The sequence below is a fragment of the Anticarsia gemmatalis genome, chromosome 14 (genome assembly GCF_050436995.1).
Source record: "Anticarsia gemmatalis isolate Benzon Research Colony breed Stoneville strain chromosome 14, ilAntGemm2 primary, whole genome shotgun sequence".
NCBI lineage: Eukaryota > Metazoa > Arthropoda > Insecta > Lepidoptera > Erebidae > Anticarsia > Anticarsia gemmatalis.
The window spans coordinates 12,463,199-12,480,246 of NC_134758.1; the positions used below are offsets into that span (position 1 = coordinate 12,463,199).

General features: G+C 35.5%; 3 protein-coding genes across 5 annotated transcripts in view; 2 read left to right on the forward strand and 1 right to left on the reverse strand.

Moving 5' to 3' along the window:
- LOC142978454 (E3 ubiquitin-protein ligase ZNRF2) overlaps positions 1-17,048 on the reverse strand; it is a 149,148-nt gene that overhangs the window by 857 nt on the left and 131,243 nt on the right. For both annotated transcript variants that reach the window (XM_076122916.1, XM_076122917.1), the window contains exons 2-3: positions 3,477-3,572; positions 1,780-1,885 (exon numbers count right to left, since the gene is read on the reverse strand). In XM_076122916.1, coding sequence (XP_075979031.1) covers positions 1,780-1,885; positions 3,477-3,572 — 202 coding nt within the window. The remainder of the gene's footprint in view (positions 1-1,779; positions 1,886-3,476; positions 3,573-17,048) is intronic.
- Positions 8,085-10,098, forward strand: LOC142978452 (uncharacterized). 2 transcript variants are annotated; one of them, XM_076122915.1, is made up of 3 exons: positions 8,085-8,420; positions 8,890-9,177; positions 9,557-9,688. In XM_076122915.1, exons 1-3 carry the CDS (start codon positions 8,386-8,388, stop codon positions 9,597-9,599), a joined length of 366 nt encoding a protein of 121 aa, XP_075979030.1. In that variant the 5' UTR covers positions 8,085-8,385; the 3' UTR covers positions 9,600-9,688. The 2 variants fall into 2 exon arrangements, with proteins under 2 accessions (XP_075979030.1, XP_075979029.1); XM_076122914.1 differs by having other exon boundaries at positions 8,095-8,420; positions 8,890-9,173; positions 9,557-10,098.
- LOC142978451 (uncharacterized) lies at positions 10,430-13,334 on the forward strand. Its single transcript, XM_076122913.1, has 3 exons — positions 10,430-10,667; positions 10,937-11,367; positions 11,583-13,334. The coding sequence occupies exons 1-3, from the start codon at positions 10,624-10,626 to the stop codon at positions 12,080-12,082; spliced, it is 975 nt and encodes a 324-aa protein (XP_075979028.1). The 5' UTR covers positions 10,430-10,623; the 3' UTR covers positions 12,083-13,334.

Below are 17,048 nucleotides of genomic sequence, written 5' to 3' on the forward strand. Positions count from 1 at the left end.
TGCATTATAATATTAATTATTCATAGTTCACTTAAATTGCGTTTAGAATTGATGAGAACAAATAAATGACCATTTTTATATTGGTTTTTGAACCCAATCAAACCACTGTAATTACTTCGCCTCTTATTAAAAATCAGATGTTATTCATCTAAAACTTCACAAACCAAACACATTTGTTTCCATTCGCCACCACTAGATGGCATTATTACCCCAATCACTCGACTATAAATGCACAGTATAATTAGTGCACAGTACAATAATGTGCATATCGATCTACCAGTATAAAGGGTTAGGTCAGCCCTCAAGATGAGTATCAAAGCCGACCTACATCGGCTTTAGGGCGGCTTATCGGCGTCGTCTAGTGCTCTAGGTACCTTTTGAGACCTAGTGCTTGAGTGTTGCTAGGGGCGTTTTGTGGGTGAAAGAAAGGGTTCTAAGTTTGTTGGTAGTGATGGAGCGAAAGTGGATTTTGCTTTTAAAGGCTAGTGGAGTCTTGTTAAGTAGGTTAAGGGGTTTTTTAACTAGGTGTTAAAGAACTAGGTTCATCAAATATGAACTGACAAATTTTCATGGCATATGGTATTGAGATTACAAATATTATTTGTATACACTTAAATTTTAAACCACATTATATTTAACAATGTAATTCGTTTTACAAACATACAAATCTCATATCTCTACCAGCCACAACAAGGCAAAGCAATTTCCCAAAATCACATATTTTACTCCATGTGGAAATCGAACCCAGGAAAACAGCCGTTGTGGCTCAATAGATACTACACCATTAACGTTCAAATTACGCATAAATACATTATTCCCATATAGGTAAGCAGAAAAATACATAACAAAACTGAAAATGTTATCAACTCATTCAATATGGATGATTTCATAACAATATATGAATAGATAAGGTGTATAAATAACAGATATAAATCAATTATAATCTATTAGTACGTGCGTTATCAGTGATCTGATAAGGGTATCGTTATCGATCGATTGTCGCATCATCTCTTATCTGTTATCACTAGTAATTGCTATTGCAAGGATGTTTAGATACGCTTCCTCGTATAGATAAGGGTTTTGTCATGTTTTGTGAGGAAAACATAATAATATGAGAATTTATATAACATGATTGGAGGAAAGCAGTATTTTGTTAATAGTTGTGAATGAAATTCTTTAGTGCAGGGTTTCCTAACCTTCTTGTGCGCCACTTTATAATGATTAGCGGACCACACCAAATAATACTATAAATAATACCCTACAACTGAGACAGGTCTGCGGACACCTGGGGGTCCGCGGACCCCAAGTTTAGAAATCCTGCTTTAGTGCTCAGTATTATAACAACACAAAACACATTTTTATTGCTATATAGTACCCTCACACAGTCCCTCTACTTGGCGAGGGTCTCCTCTCGAATTGAGAGAGGAGTTGGGCCCTTAGCCCACCACACTAGACAAGTGCGGGGTGGGGAACTTCGAACATATCTTTGCAATAAATGCGTTACACAAAGGCATGCAATACAAATAATTTCATTTTGTTATCTTCTTCTATGTCTCTATGACTGACGTAGTTTTGATGACACGAAATATTTCTTAAGCTCACTGTTTGTAATACTATTGCCTTATGTGTGTCAGGCAATAATATTACATACTCCAAAACGAGAAAAAACCTACACATAAATCTCTTCTCACTTCTCTAAGGCTTCCATCGCAAAGTTAATAATTTGATAGGTATTTAAATATTGATATAATCAAAGTGGTGTCATGGTGATGTGCTTACCCCTTGTGGTAGATGCAAAGGCAGGGCAGGCGGGCGATGGTGTCGCCGGCGGACAGCTCCTCCAGGCAGATCACGCACTCGCCCTTCGAGTCGCTCAGTACATCCTCTGAAACACCATGACATTACATGTTTATAATACGAAATCTGAAAGGATCATCATGGCTGGATTTTACTCATTTTTTTTTTGTTTGTGTAGTTATTAAAGTAAGTATAAATAGAAATGTGTCCCGGGATTCAAACCCGAGACCTTACTAGTACAGGTAATTGAAGAATAAGAAAGTGATCTTTGTGGCATATCGGTAATGTATATCGAACATAATTGTATTATGAACCAATTACCAAAAACTTTTTTTAGGTAATCCCCGTTTTAGTGAACATGCATTAATCCTTTAACACTTAACTTGTCTACACAACCATATATTTTTTACAAAAATTTCAACTGTAAATGACATTGTACAATGAAATTCAACACTAACAAAATCATACAGTTACAAATCTGACTGACAAAATAAACCATCTAGATTATATTCGTCGTATGCAAGCCCTGACGTACACGACAGACAGACAGACAGACATAATTCCTTATTCCAGCACTACCGTACAAGCTGGCTTACTGCTACCTTACATAATGCAGCTCGGATCTTTCAGTTAATTACTACACCAACTGACAGTTTTCTACCGTTCCTAGTTAAATATTTACTAGAGAATGCTAACTGAAAGTTATATCTTGAAGTCTAGAAATTATTCTAGTGACAAATATTGTTGGATTTTAGTCATTTATCTATCCTCAGCTTTCTAAGAGTTCAACGTGTGTTTTTGAAAGCTTTACTAACATACAAACGTAGGTCACAAAAAGTAACTTACTGTGGATTTTCCAAAATACCACGTGGAAATCGAACCTAACACAGCTACTGCTCAACAGAATTATAGCAAACCTATCAATTTTGCAGCTACCAATATTCTTCCCACTATCGTTGGAGAAGTAATTTTTATCGTTTACCAAACATCATCATACGTAGTTAGGACTAAAATCGGATAGATTAACATTTAAACCTTACAATTTAATTTTAAAATGGAAAGTTTCCTAGTTCATAGTTTAACCCTGACCTAGCTAAATGTCATGTTTAGTCGTACTAACGGATAATGACCACTTGTATACAATACATGCATGTTCTATGTACTACAGACACCGCTATGTATCAGCTACTAATCAAATTCAATCAACACGCTCCGGGCTTGTGTGTGTTCAATACTCTCTGTGCTGTGTATACAATAATATATTATACCCCAACTTAAACAGACAGTGTAAGCACATTGTGATAGTAAACCGAACTTAGTGCCATAAATTAAAAGGCCCTAAACTGCTTGTAAGATATGATAAAATGTGTCTACAAGAAAAATGTATGAAAAATATATTAGTTCCATGTGGGAATCGAACCCACTGTAGTCTGCAATAGTAGCAAAGCAATGTTCTATTCTTTACTTTGCCACCACATCGAATAGAATTGTAGGTAAATTGTTAATTAGACTCAGTAGACCAAGTAGACGTCCCTATCATCAGTAGTTTAAAAAGTTTATCAGTATTTAAAGTGTTACTTATGTTCAGTAGTTTAAAAAGACGATTATGATACAGTTAAATAGTTGTATTTAAGACTTAAATAGACCAAGTAGACCGAGTAGACGGTGTGTATACTAACCATTATAGGAGAGCCTGGGCCTGGTGAGGCACATGACGAGGTGGCACTCGATGTCGTCCGGCAGCACGAACTTGCTGCATACTGGACATTTTATACCTGCAACACAAACAAACATACATATTAATATCTTGTATGAAATACACACTTGATAATGTAACTTTAAAAATTCAAAAGAATTTAAGTAAACGAAGGTATTCCAAATGTATGGTGATAAAATTTGAGAACTGTTTCATGAAAATGTATGATATTAGCTGCTAAAATGATAATTTATATTTATTTGGAGATTTGTGTACAACAGTTATCTTGGCTGGTTTGGTTTGACAAATGTCTAGAGAAAGTCAAATAGTTATTTTCTATACTTAAATAGTTAGAGATGTCGTACATTTTTGTAAAATTTAAAGCAGAATAATGTGAAATTATAGTTAACGACAAGTCTATGCATTTAAGCAAGTCAAGAATAAACGGCAAATGAATCCACTACACGCTAACATTTCCCAAAGTTACAAGTCTGTCTATCAATTAATGTACCATAAAATATATTTTTATATCTTTCAAATATAAAACATTGATGTTTAAAGTACTTTGAACCGTGAAAACTTAAAGGAATAGTAAATGAAAGAGCTGTGTCGATAAATACATAAGAGGCGGCATTTTCGCGGGACCTCTGATTAAATATGAAAGGAGTTCGTGTAATATTCTGTTTGGCAACACTCTGTCAACTTGTTAGTGAAAATGTTGCCTGTATTTAAAGACATATTTAAAAAGCATGTAAGTTTTTAATATGAGTTTATTTTGGTAGGGATGAAGTTTATGGATTTGAGTTGACTAAGTATTTTCGATGGCAAGATTTTTTGTGACAAATAACAAGTGTAACAAAAGGTGAGTTTTCAATTGGTTTCGTAATTTTATGGCACGTTACAAATAGATAGTGGGCAATGTAGAAACAGTTTATTTTAAAAATTATGTCTTAAATAAACTTAAGCACAATTACATGAAATATCAAACAATAAAAGTAAATTTAAACAAACGAAACACATTTTTTTCATAGATATCTTTACACAATGGACTACCAATCTAAGACTACAAATTGCAAGTAAACCCGCATACAATAACTAGTAATAACAAGTACATAACAATATGTATTAAAATGTTTGTTTAGCGTATGGTTAATGGTCAACCTAGTGTCAAAGTTGTTCAAGCCGCCCGAGAGGCCTTTGACATGACTTAACGACTGTTATCTTAGTAGACTACAGCCGGGACCGACTTTTTACGTGCCCTCCGAAGCACGGAGACGCCCAGCTCAAATACCACTATGTGGTCACCCATCTATGGAATGACCGCGCCAACAGTTGCTTAACCCACAGATCGTTTACCGACCGGTGAGCGCAACTGGCTATGGGCGCCTCTGTATTAAAATAAAACGGCAAGTAATGCGTCAATGATTCATATCATCAATTATACAGATAACTTATAGACACGCGATCATTGCACTGCCTACACCGATCGATTAACTAGCGCCCTAGTAATAATAAATACATTAATATTATATCGTTACTGCGAAACGATATAGTTTGATTAAATGGTTTAAAATTAATTAATTTGAAATTATTTTAGGGATTCATTTTGATGATAAATTGATTTAGTATTAAACTAATTAATTACTACATTTGAAAAGCTATTAACATAACTTAAAACTTGAAGAATCTAAATGCGTTTTCACTTTGTGCAATTTTATATTCTAATAAATTCAGAACCTCTCGTAAGAAATTCAGAATGAAACCCCCTGATACACCCTTAACTTCAAGAGTTTAATTGCTTGTTATAACCGTTAAAAGAAAAGAAACCATCTTTATGGTAACTCTTTCAACACAAAGTAAATCTTGCATGATGCGTTAATCTATCTCAAATTGAGATGAAACCGGTGACCAGTAACAAGACAGCTACTGTTTACAAATATAAAGAAATCACCTGAGGCGCCCATAGCCAGTTGCGCTCACCGGTAGATAAACGATCAGTGGGTCATTCCATAGATGGTTGACCGCATAGTGGTAATTGCTTCGGAGGGCACGTAAAAAGTCGGTCACGGTTGTTATCTACTAAAATAACAATCGTTAAGCCACGTCAAAGGCCTCTGGGACGGCTTGAACAATTTTGACACTAGGTTGACCACTAACCATACGACAAAACAAAAAAAAACCTTTATGTTTCGTAATAGTAGACAGACAAAAGGTATAATATCATAGGTTGTTATGACGAGAGTACGAGAGTCAATTACTTGGTGCGACGTAGCAGAAAGTCTGGCCAGCCTCGTGTGCCGGCCCACCAGACTGTGGGTAATGCAGCTCAAACACAACTGTTCGTACAGCTATGTATATTTAACTTTATATTATGTATGTATGTATAAAATATAGGAGAGGTTGTGGAGAGTATATATTATTATTATGTGTAATCTTATGACAATTGCCCTAAAAGGGAAGTGAAGACTAGACCTCTGAGTTAGATCTGCATAAGCTACCGCTCGAAACATTATGCAGTAAATAATATCCATAGTATTTGACGTTTAAAAAACGTATATAAAATTAAACAATGATTTTAGGAGCTTCGAAAAAGATATACATTCCAATCTTCTAAAACATCGTTTTTCGTAAGGGTAGTAAAATAACATTTGTGGCATAATTATTACACATAAGTATTAATATAAATTAATAATTAGAATATTAATTAACAATAATGAAATACGTAGAAATAATAATAATGTTAGTGTTTTCGCATCAATATTGAATTATTATTAGTTATTAATTACGTCCTCATGTTACCTCAAATAATACGGAAATATGAACATGACAGATATTTTGTATATGAACCAGTATTTACAATACTGGTGCAAGTTGCACATAATAATAAGCTAACGAAACATACATAAAACTGATTTAATATGCAGTATTATGCAGATATGTGTCACACAGATATGTAATCAAAATCTAGACACATTATTATTTTTAAGTAATACTTAATCAAAAATAGCACAGTAGTGTATTTGAGTTGAGTTTCATACAAGTTATAGTTGCTAGGATACACGAAAACGCATTTTAAACCTACAAAGCTTACTCGTTCGTACTGTTAAATTGTTTTCACAAAAAAATATTCAACTATGTTTGCTCTAACTTCGAAACCAGTCTTACAATTTCGAACCATCTACTCACAATTAAATACTAACTATTCTAACTTACTATCTATGTACAGAGATAGTTAACAAGCAACTAGCTACAACAGTTAGTAGTTTAGTGTACACAAGTCGTTAGTCTTGCAGCTCACGTAGAGCCGAGAGTGACGGAGTGTCGGACACCGTCCATTGTGCTTACTACGGCATGTTATAGCGTTACTAGCTCGTGTGTACCGATGATTATTGACCACCTATTGTTAAGTAGCGGCTGTTGACTGATATTGAAGTGTTTAGTGCAGTTATAGAGGTTTCAAAAGTCCCTAATCCGCACCTAGCTAGCTTGGACTCAAAGCATAACTCCTCCATCGTTCGGGAGAAGACCCTAGCATTGCAGTTGGACAGGCATGTGTTAAAAAACAGGTTTGAGAAGGTTTTGATTATAAAGCCATTTAAAGGTAGGTTGTCGCACAGACATGACACGAAAAGTAAAGATTTTCAAAAGGAAATGAATAATGAAATAATTGACTCAAGATTATCCAATTAGTTACTGTTACTTTTAGGAAATAATATATACTAAACAATCCATTAGATGACAAATAGCTGTAAATAAACCAAAAACAGGATAACATTTTACACAACACCTATTTTACTAATTTAATTTAATTGTACAGGTCAATTCCGTGCATTCAAACGCACCAGGAAAACCTAAATTCCTGTTCATATTTATTAGTACTATACTCAATAAGCTGTTCAAACGTGATTGTCATAATAATGTCCTCGTCAAAACAAATAATAATATGTCTCTGATATACTAATGTTCAATAAAACCTGATTTAGCTTTAGTGGCTATACAAAAAGAATATTATGTTATTATGATGTGGTATGATTGTCTAGACAAGGTTAGTTGCAAATTAACGTCCTTTGGCTGAAGAAAACCTTCGGCCGTCTTTACGTACCGAGTCTAGTAGCTCGATTCTCTACAATTGGAACCATCGAGAATCGAGAGTTTGACATTTCAAATGTACTGTCAAAATAGTTTCTACGACGCTCGCTAGAGGCGCTGAACTGATTGTCATAGGTTTTTTCCCGACAGCTAGCCGGTTGTCGGTAAAAATACGATAGTGGTGGAGAATCGTGGTACGGTACGTAACATATTAGACTCTAGCTAACCCGCGCAACTTCGCTTGCATCACATAAGAGAGAATGGGTCATAATTTTCCCCGTTTTTGTAACATTTTTTACTGGTACTCTGCTCCTTTTGGTCGTAGCGCAATGATTTATAGCCTTCCTCCATAAATGGGCTACAATGAAAGATTTTTTCAAATCGGACCAGTAGTTCCTGAGATTAGCGCGTTCAAACAAACAAACTCTTTAGCTTTTTAGTATTAGTATAGAAGTATAGATAAAATGATTGTGTGAAGTACAGATAGAATTAATTAGCGAATTTGTATAGACACCAGTTCAATCCCTTGTCAACATTCTATGAAAACTACTATACTTGTACAAGACTTACATTATAGCAAGGTTTCTAGAAATTCACGTTAAAAAAACTTCTACGGTACATTTTCTACAGAATTAAAACGTCAAATGTTTATGGTTATAACTCCACACTACATATTACAAAATAATCAGCTATAAAAGTAAAGAAACAGGTAACTATTATGTAAAACTCAAAGTAAATAATATAAAATATAACCTATTGGAATATTTCGATCGTGTTCAAGTTAAATAAGTTATTTACTAGAAATGTACGATGGCGGGAAACTTGATAATAAAATAGGGTACGATTGTTTGATTAATATTTCAAATATCGGAAACTAATTTAAGGTTTTAACGAAAAATATAAAGGTATACTAAGATCGGATCGGTGATGTCTTGCAAAAAGGCCAGTGTATGACAAGGTGTATGGATATGAATAAAGCAAGAAAAGTTTGTAAGGATCGTAGCAAGTGGCGTTCTATTGAAAAAGGCATGATTTGATGTTTGTGTGTAAACAATTTTTGAATGAAAACGAAGAACCTTGTTATTCGCGACAAAAGGCAAGGAAACTCTCCATCCTCATATTTTGGATTAGTTTGAAATGTTTAAACATTGAACAATTACAGTCACACATCTGGACGTAGGTACAGTTTTCCATCAACTCTATTGAGTTTTGAGAGTCAGCACAGAATCAAATAGTTCCGTCTCTCCATCCTTTTCTATCGTCTTTTCAAAACCGTCACTTAACCTTTAAATCTTTTCAAATTCCAGTCACACAATACTAATATCAATAGCTCTTCTAATCTTCGTGCCTCTCACCACTGGCTACGTGAGCTGTCGCCTCGCCTGCAGAAGATGTGACCAGCACAAATACCACCCCTCAATCCTGGAGATCTACTGCGCCATGTGTGATGAGTGCAGGCAGAGAAGGCAGGAGATGGCGAGGCATAACTTGAAGATTGGCGAGAACAGTGAGGGAGCTGAACGGGTCGAAGTCAGCAGTGATGAGACGTCGGAGACTGGTGGTCATTCACAGGCAACGACGGTCTCTCAACGTAGGTAACTTGATTGTTAAAAGACGACTCTCAGAAATTTTGATCAGATGGTTTACTAGGCTAATTAGTAAAGGTCTAAAGCCCTCCTTGCTCAAACTCAGTCATATTGTGTGTGAATAGGTCTAAGTTTCTATGTCAGTCTGAAGAGTATTAAGAAATTATTTTGGTGATAATCTGTTTATTTTGGAATCGGTTTATTTTATAAGGATATGAAGACAGGCATATTTTTTGTATTCTCACAGTGTTCAGTGGAGTTTTTTTTTAAAGTTAAAAGAATAGTTACATAACTAGTACGCTTCGCAGTTGCTGCAAAAGACTAACCATAAATATGACCCGTATGATACACCGGCTTGTAATAATTTTTTTTCATGATTTATTTTTAGCGCAAGTAACCTGCGCAACAGTGAGTCCATGTTCAGCATCTGAAGAGAAAACTGAAGCGACAAAATTAACGGAACCCACAACCACAGCCCCATTACCAACAACAGTTGAATCAACAACCACGACGAAACGACGCAGAAGACCAAGGCCTTGTAAAAGGTTACAACAGGTTATGCCGATGCCGCAAATGCCGATGCCGATGCCCCAAGTGCCCATGCAAATGATGCCCATGATGCCCATGCCTATGTGCCCGCAAGGTCCTTGCCCGTTTCCGTTTCCCACGACTGATAGTAGAAGGCTGGAAAGTACGACTTTAGGATCTTCGACTACTACTCCTTTATTATCTACTAGTCCAACAGTTTCTGAGACGACAACTGTTCCCACAGTAGCAACAGAATTTGATTATTTATATATCGGGATGCCCAAGGATTTAGCTAGGTAGTGTGTAACTGTTTGTATGTTTTGTATTTAAGTCTTAGTTATTTAATTGAAGATTGTGTACATTGGTAAACTTTTTATAAAAATAAATTATGGATGTTTTGTATATTGTACTTTTCTTTAATAACCTAAATAGCATTAGTAGTGGTAACGTTGCCGGTTGTGTAAAAACATCAACCAATCCTTTTAACATCATGTTTTTTAAGAACCAAAATACCTTGCCAACCATTCTCAATGTGGGATAAGGACAAGATAAAGAAGAAAATTTTTGATATAATTAAAGCTAGCAATCGGTTTTCAATTTTCTAGTCGTAAATAACACTAGACTTGACAGTACTAAGACTTTTATTAAGACAGTAATTATTACTGTTAGCCTTGGTCACCTGACTGCTAGGCAAAGGCCAAATATAATATTAGAATATTAGCATTTCTAGGCTTATTTCGTGATCGGGGTATGTCGCCTCTCAAGGAAACCCCTGAAGTAGATGTCGACGTCACATTTCCTGAAAGCAATAACTCGATAGTACGTAATCTTCTTGTGAAACCTTTATGTGTTTCATTCAAATATTGTATTATAATAAAACAGCACGTGTAGCAACACGACTGGCCGTTCTCTTGAGGACTACTTGCAATGTATTCACTCAACGATATTGGGAAAATAGACGAGCACATTGGGTATGAAACTTTTCATTTTATTTCTAGAAAATATTTTTTCGAAGTATTTTTACTTACCCTACTTGTACTTAGCTCTGTAGGTTTTCTAGACACTTATACTAAAAAGAATACCGTAGGACAAAACAAGAGCTTTTTAAAAGGTAAATAATAACATCTCCATAAATACTACCCAAAAAGTGTTTATTGAAAAGACAGACCGTTCAACTACGGCAAATTCTTTCATTTTATAATTAAATTGATTTTACAATAATATTCTTCACAATTTCCAGGCAAACCATCCTCCTATCACTAGTGGTAATAGTCTTACTACCTGTAACTACCGGCGTGGTAGACTGCAGACTGGCCTGCAAGCGATGTCAGGAGTCCAAAGAAACCCCCACAGTCTTAGAAGTCTACTGCGCCATGTGCGAAGAATGCAAGCAGAGAAGACGAGAGAAAATGGCGGCAAGACTAGGCTCGACTGCTGAAACGTTCATATTGAAGAAACGTCCAACTACGAGTATTTCGAAGATGGACTTGCAGTTTTCTGATCAGATGCTGGATACACGACGTCCAAGGGAATATATGAGGCCAATGATGGAGCAGGTGCCTCCTGTTCATGTACCACGGATGCACGTGGGTCCTGTCATGATGCAAGGCTCGCCTATGGTAATGCCTGGTATGCCTGCCATGCCCGCAATGCCTGGACCACCGATTATGGGTAAGTGAAAGTTTCTATACAAAATACTTAATAGAAGAATAATAACACTGTCTTTGGGCTCTTCAAAAATACCATAGCCCATGGAACCAAGTAGGCTGGTAAGTCTAGCAACTGAGCTACTGCGAAAAAAACTCATTATGTGAACAAGTATATTAACATCGTCCCAACATAAGTTAGCCTTTTCCAAAAACCAGTTAAACATTTTAAACATTTAGTTCCAGGAATGCCACCTTACTGCGGCTCACCCCCATACTGTTCTTACGAGTCGGAAGAATCTCTGACTGATCAAGGATCAAGTTCAACGGCCCCGACCACGACTAGCACTACGACTACGACCACAACGACGACTACAGCACCACCAACGACCATGGAAGCAGCAGCAACCACACATCGGCGTCGGAAACCATGTAACGTGATGCCAGCTCCAATGCCGATGCCTATGCCCATGCCAGTGATGTCCATGGGCATGATGCCGATGCCAATAATGCAGATGCCGATGATGCATATGCCGATGCCAATGCCTATGTGCCCTCCACAGGGCCCTTGTCAGTACCGGCCGAATGACAAAGGGGCATCGGTAGCCTCTGGGGCCCCTGTGACGTCTGAGGGACCAACGACATCTACAGCGACCTCTATTATCACTACTACAATAGGTACTACGCAAGCGTTGAGAAAAGATTACGATTATTTCTATGTCGGAGTGCCTAAGAGGTGACAGAATAATATGTTGTTTTTTTATAAAACTTTTTATATGTAATAGTAATAATTGGCTTTTGAAAAAGTGGTTGAAGATGTAATTGCATGTGCTTTTTGTATGAAATAAATTTTCTTATAGTTGTTTTGTATGACATAACCCTATTAGAATATAAACATAAAATGTATTTGACCCATCACTGTCCCACTGCTGGGCAAAGGTACTCCCGTAATGAGGGAGAGGTACCACGCTGGCCGATTGCGGTTTACGGACTTTGCATTCGTTCAACATTAATAATTGCCAACTATAATTTATAATAACGACATTAGCTTCTTTACAAAAGGTAGATTTATGCAATATGTGATAACCGAGTGGTATACTGAAAAAAATCGGTGATAAAAACAAGCAATTGGTATCTTAAGCAAGAGGTTGTTCGTTTTAAACCGACAAGTGTTGTGCCCTCCCCCCTCAATACAGGAGAAGACCCCTAGTGGGCGCTATGATTACTACTAGTAATACACAGAAACGATTCCTAATGTTGTACATAATGTACACACAACTTAATACATTAAAACAAATGCGTAACATTTGTACACGGCAGACAAATGCGACGTGAACACGATAACTATAGAGTCGACCGTGAACCGTCGATAATATATAAGTTATTTTAACTTTAATATTGATACTTGTATGGTTTATGTATCATTATTTCTTGTAACGATGTGTTTAGGGAAAGAAAAGGCTTATTTGGCCTTGGAATGCGTTATATCTGAGACTATTATAAAATCACTAGCTGTGTCTGCAACTGCTTTCGCGTGTATGTTGAATAGACAGAAAATTAAGTATTTTTGATCCCTTGCTTTCAACAATCTTCACGAAAATTTTCTTCATGAATAGATATTTGCAGTTATATTATTAGTAACAATGAATTAAGGTGACAACCGGCGGTTTTGTATGACAAGATGTATGGATGTGAATGAGGCAAGGGAAGTTTGTAAGGGACATTCCAAATGGCGTTCTTTGGTCTCTCCCTACCCCTATGGAAAAATGGCGTCATAATATATTATGTATGAATTAAAATGACCATACGCGATCAAGTTAATAAATTAGAATTAAGTGGCGTCATGCATACTGGTAGCGATACAATGTCAAGTTAACTGGCAAGTCTACGAGTTGATAAACAAATGCGCAATGTAAAACAAGATTTGAAATGACTTGCGAAATGCAAATAGACATCGTCTGATACATGTAAATCTTATAAGTTAATAGTTATATAACCACTAACCATACGACAAAAAAAAACTCATATATGTCCCCAACCCGGACCTGGCCAGCGTGCTGGACTCAACGTCGAACCCCTCTTTCGCTTGAGAGGAGATTTTTGTCCAGCAATAGGACAGTAAAAAGTTACAAAAAAAAAATACCACTTTATATGCATTTTATAATAAATCTACAGATTTCTAGAAAACTATCAAACACTGTAATGCCCTGCAAGAAAGCACAAAAAATGTAACTACATTATAAATAAGAATCCATTAAATCTTGCTTTTTTTCTTGTAACTAATAGCTTTTTGCCAAACTTGTTACAATCAGAGTTACCCTAGGTTTGAACTTGAACCAATTGCGTGGGAATCCTATAACTTATTTCTATGCTATATATCAAATGTTATGTAAAAACGTCTACAGTACTGAGGTCTTATTTACATAGACGTAATAGAGTTACAACAGGATCGATATGTCTCATTAGGCAAAGCTCTATCGTTTGAACACATACGGTTTATGTATGTCTTTGTTATTATTACCATAACGACTGTATTTTGAGACAGTGTATTAATATAGTTTTGTCTTTTTCTAACTAAGGTTTTTAAGACAGGACGGAAGATTAAGAACTAGACTCCTGCAATTTTATCATAACTATTAATATAAAATATAGTGGTATTTTTCAAAGATGCTCTTCTATTAGCGACGATGTATACAATTTTATTGTAGTTTAAGAACGGATTTACACTGTGTTCATAATTTAATGGCGAGCCAAGTCATTTTGAGAAAATTTGGGGATTGCTGCTTATTTTTTAAAGGTGTTTCAAATCCTACCTTGACTGATGCCAAATTGGTATTCGTCTCAGTTTGACAACTACACAAAATTAACAAAATTCCTTAAATTATTCCATCATTAAACATATGCCGTGAAGATAAAATCACTACTATAATCTATTCAGTACAACTATATATTCTAGTAAATCAGTGTAGTAAAGTCGTGTAAGTAGTTGTGGTCTGGAGTCGTTTGCTGGCCTCAGTCACGCGAGTACTTGTTGATGGCGCTTCGATCCGTTTGAGAAGAATACCCACTAGCTAAGAATGTAATGGAGCTGATACGGTACCAAATTTGGGCCTGTTTTATAGTTGATTTAGGTGTCGGATAGCCAATCTGCTAGTTTAAGTATAAAAATAATTGACAAAATTCCATCTGGCATACAGAAAGTCTAAGAAAATTATACGTTACGTAGAAAAAATATCTTGGCATAACGATCTGGAAGCTTTTGATAGAAATAAGACATGCAGAGCAGACGATAGGAGCAGTTGGAAAGAAATTGGGGAAGACCTTTACCCAGCAGTGGGGAAATATAGGGTAACAAAAATACGTTACGCGTATGGCAAAATATCTCAAGATTTGAATGAGATCAACTAATCAACATTGCAAGGTTTACGAGTTCTGCAAGCGATACCTTGTAAAATACGTTTGGTGTAAAAAGGGCTTTATCGGTATTAACTTTTTCATGTTCCTAATTGAGGATTAATTAAGCGTCAACTTCAGTTTGTGGTTTGTTAACTTTGAATACTACAATAGTATACCTTAATTAGAGGAAAACTCAACGCATCAATTATAATGAAATCAGTGTTAGATTCAACCAAGAATAATTTTTATTTTAAGAACTAAGAATATTTGGTCAAAATTTAATTGGCCAGGTATTACCTAGCTCGAGGCAATATGAAGGAAGGTATAAGTGAACACACTTACAATGGGCATTATAGAGAATATTCTTTCAGAAAAACATATCGCATGTTAAAATTCGACGTCATCAATTTCGCATATTTCTCTCGCAGTATAAAACTAATCGATGGTACAAACCCATCATATTTTCTATCAACAACTTATTTCGCTTGAGTCGTCGAGCTGAAAGTTTCCTTGCAGTTTCTGGGTCAGCAAATATCGACTGATAATAAAACAGTTTTGTGGTATCACTCGGCGATGTTCTATTGTTACCATATAACATTTAATATTTATACTTATTCTGTTAGTAGAAGAAATATGTATATTTCTGTTGTACTCGTACAGGGTTACATGCTTAAGTTAGACTGTAAAGGAGAGCTATCTTTGAGACAAATTAAACTGATTGATACTCTTACTAATGCGGTATTCAATAACTTTTTCTTTATTTTCGTGCTATATATTTGCAGTGTAAGTTTTGAACACTAATATAAGGATGTCTTGCGCGTTGGTGCTGTAACTAAAGGTAGCTATTTAAAATATGATTATTTTCTTTTTTCTCAAGAGAAACTTTCTTGAGTAACTAATTCATTAATCAAATTAACTTTTCAACTTTTCGTTCTAAACCGAGAACGACCATCGATACAGACACAAAATAATCAAAAAGTATTACGAGAATTAATATAAAACTTCTATTACATAAATAACTACAAAATATTCAAGCTACAAGCTTCACAACTAATAGTTTTTTTTCCTATAACCATATTTCTAATGGCTAATAGTAAACAGAGAGAGAGGTGAGGCCTGGAGATCTGTCACACAGGTTTCGAACCTAGCTCAGACTCCAGCTCTCAACAAGGTTCCGCTCATGTAGTATCTATAATTATAAGAATACATTGTACCTTTTGAGAGAAATAAACTATATTTTATTATTATTATTATTATTAAAAAAACAAAGCCCACAATTACGGGGAGTACCGGCTATAGTCTATGGAGGCATAAAGTGCGGTAGCTCGTCGATTAATTTTAAAGTTGACTGCGGGTAGTCGATAAAAAGTAATGATTCATAAATACGTCGTTCGTGATCTAGTGTCGTAAGAAACAGAATGAGTTTGATACAAACAGGACACTAGGGTTAGGGCTCGTGCTATGTTCAATAGGGGTGAAAGGGAATAATTGTAATGAAAGTAGCTAATTTGCTTATATGTTTTGAGATTTTTAAAATATGTTACATACATTTTATTCTAATATGCGCAGTTAAAAACATACATTTGCCCTGTACTATTGACTAAGGAACGGAAAACTATTAATAAATAATATTTAGCAACATTATAGTATTTATTTTTCTAATTTAATGAGGAGGTTAATTATTTACGCTGAAAACTTGCTACAATTTACAGAAGTACGAGACTCTCCTTCTTTACTCAATTTTAAAGACACCATTTTGAAAGTAAGGTACAAAACTTGTTTTAAGTGCCCGATAACTTTAAAGTTTTAACAATCTGTTGTCAATTTATGTTAGGTACAAATCATTGATGATGTAAGGAGCTGCTACCAACACTACCAAACACACTTGGTCATAACATAAATTAAATCAATATATTAAGGGGCTAGTAAACAAGATATCATATAGTATTATAAGTCGGCAGCCCTATTCCTACGGTACGTCGTACCCTACCGTTTGTTTCTCGATCGCTATAAAACAAATCTCTTACCGATCGACTTGTTATTCACAAACCATTTCATATTTCATTGCAGTCGAAACTTTGTAGTTATTTTGACAGAAAATATTCCCGGTATAAAGTTATCGAATGGCAATGCTAAGCTTAGTTAAGCTTATGATAAAGCCTTATTGATAGCTTATTGTAGAAGTGTTATATTACGTCAGCTATAGCTGGACATCAAAGTAATATTATCCATATTTATATATTATAAATACTGTATGTCCGTCTGCAACACTTCCACGGTCAACTGTAGAACCGATTTTCATGGATTTTT

Coding starts and splice junctions, on each gene's coding strand:
- LOC142978451 (XM_076122913.1), top strand. CDS start 10,624: ATGTATTCACTCAACGATATTGGGAAAATAGACGAGCACATTGG. Junction 10,668..10,936: donor AAAATAGACGAGCACATTGG/GTATGAAACTTT, acceptor CACAATTTCCAG/GCAAACCATCCTCCTATCAC. Junction 11,368..11,582: donor GCCTGGACCACCGATTATGG/GTAAGTGAAAGT, acceptor TTAAACATTTAG/TTCCAGGAATGCCACCTTAC.
- LOC142978452 (XM_076122914.1), top strand. CDS start 8,386: ATGTACGATGGCGGGAAACTTGATAATAAAATAGG. Junction 8,421..8,889: donor AAACTTGATAATAAAATAGG/GTACGATTGTTT, acceptor TTCAAATTCCAG/TCACACAATACTAATATCAA. Junction 9,174..9,556: donor GGCAACGACGGTCTCTCAAC/GTAGGTAACTTG, acceptor ATTTATTTTTAG/CGCAAGTAACCTGCGCAACA.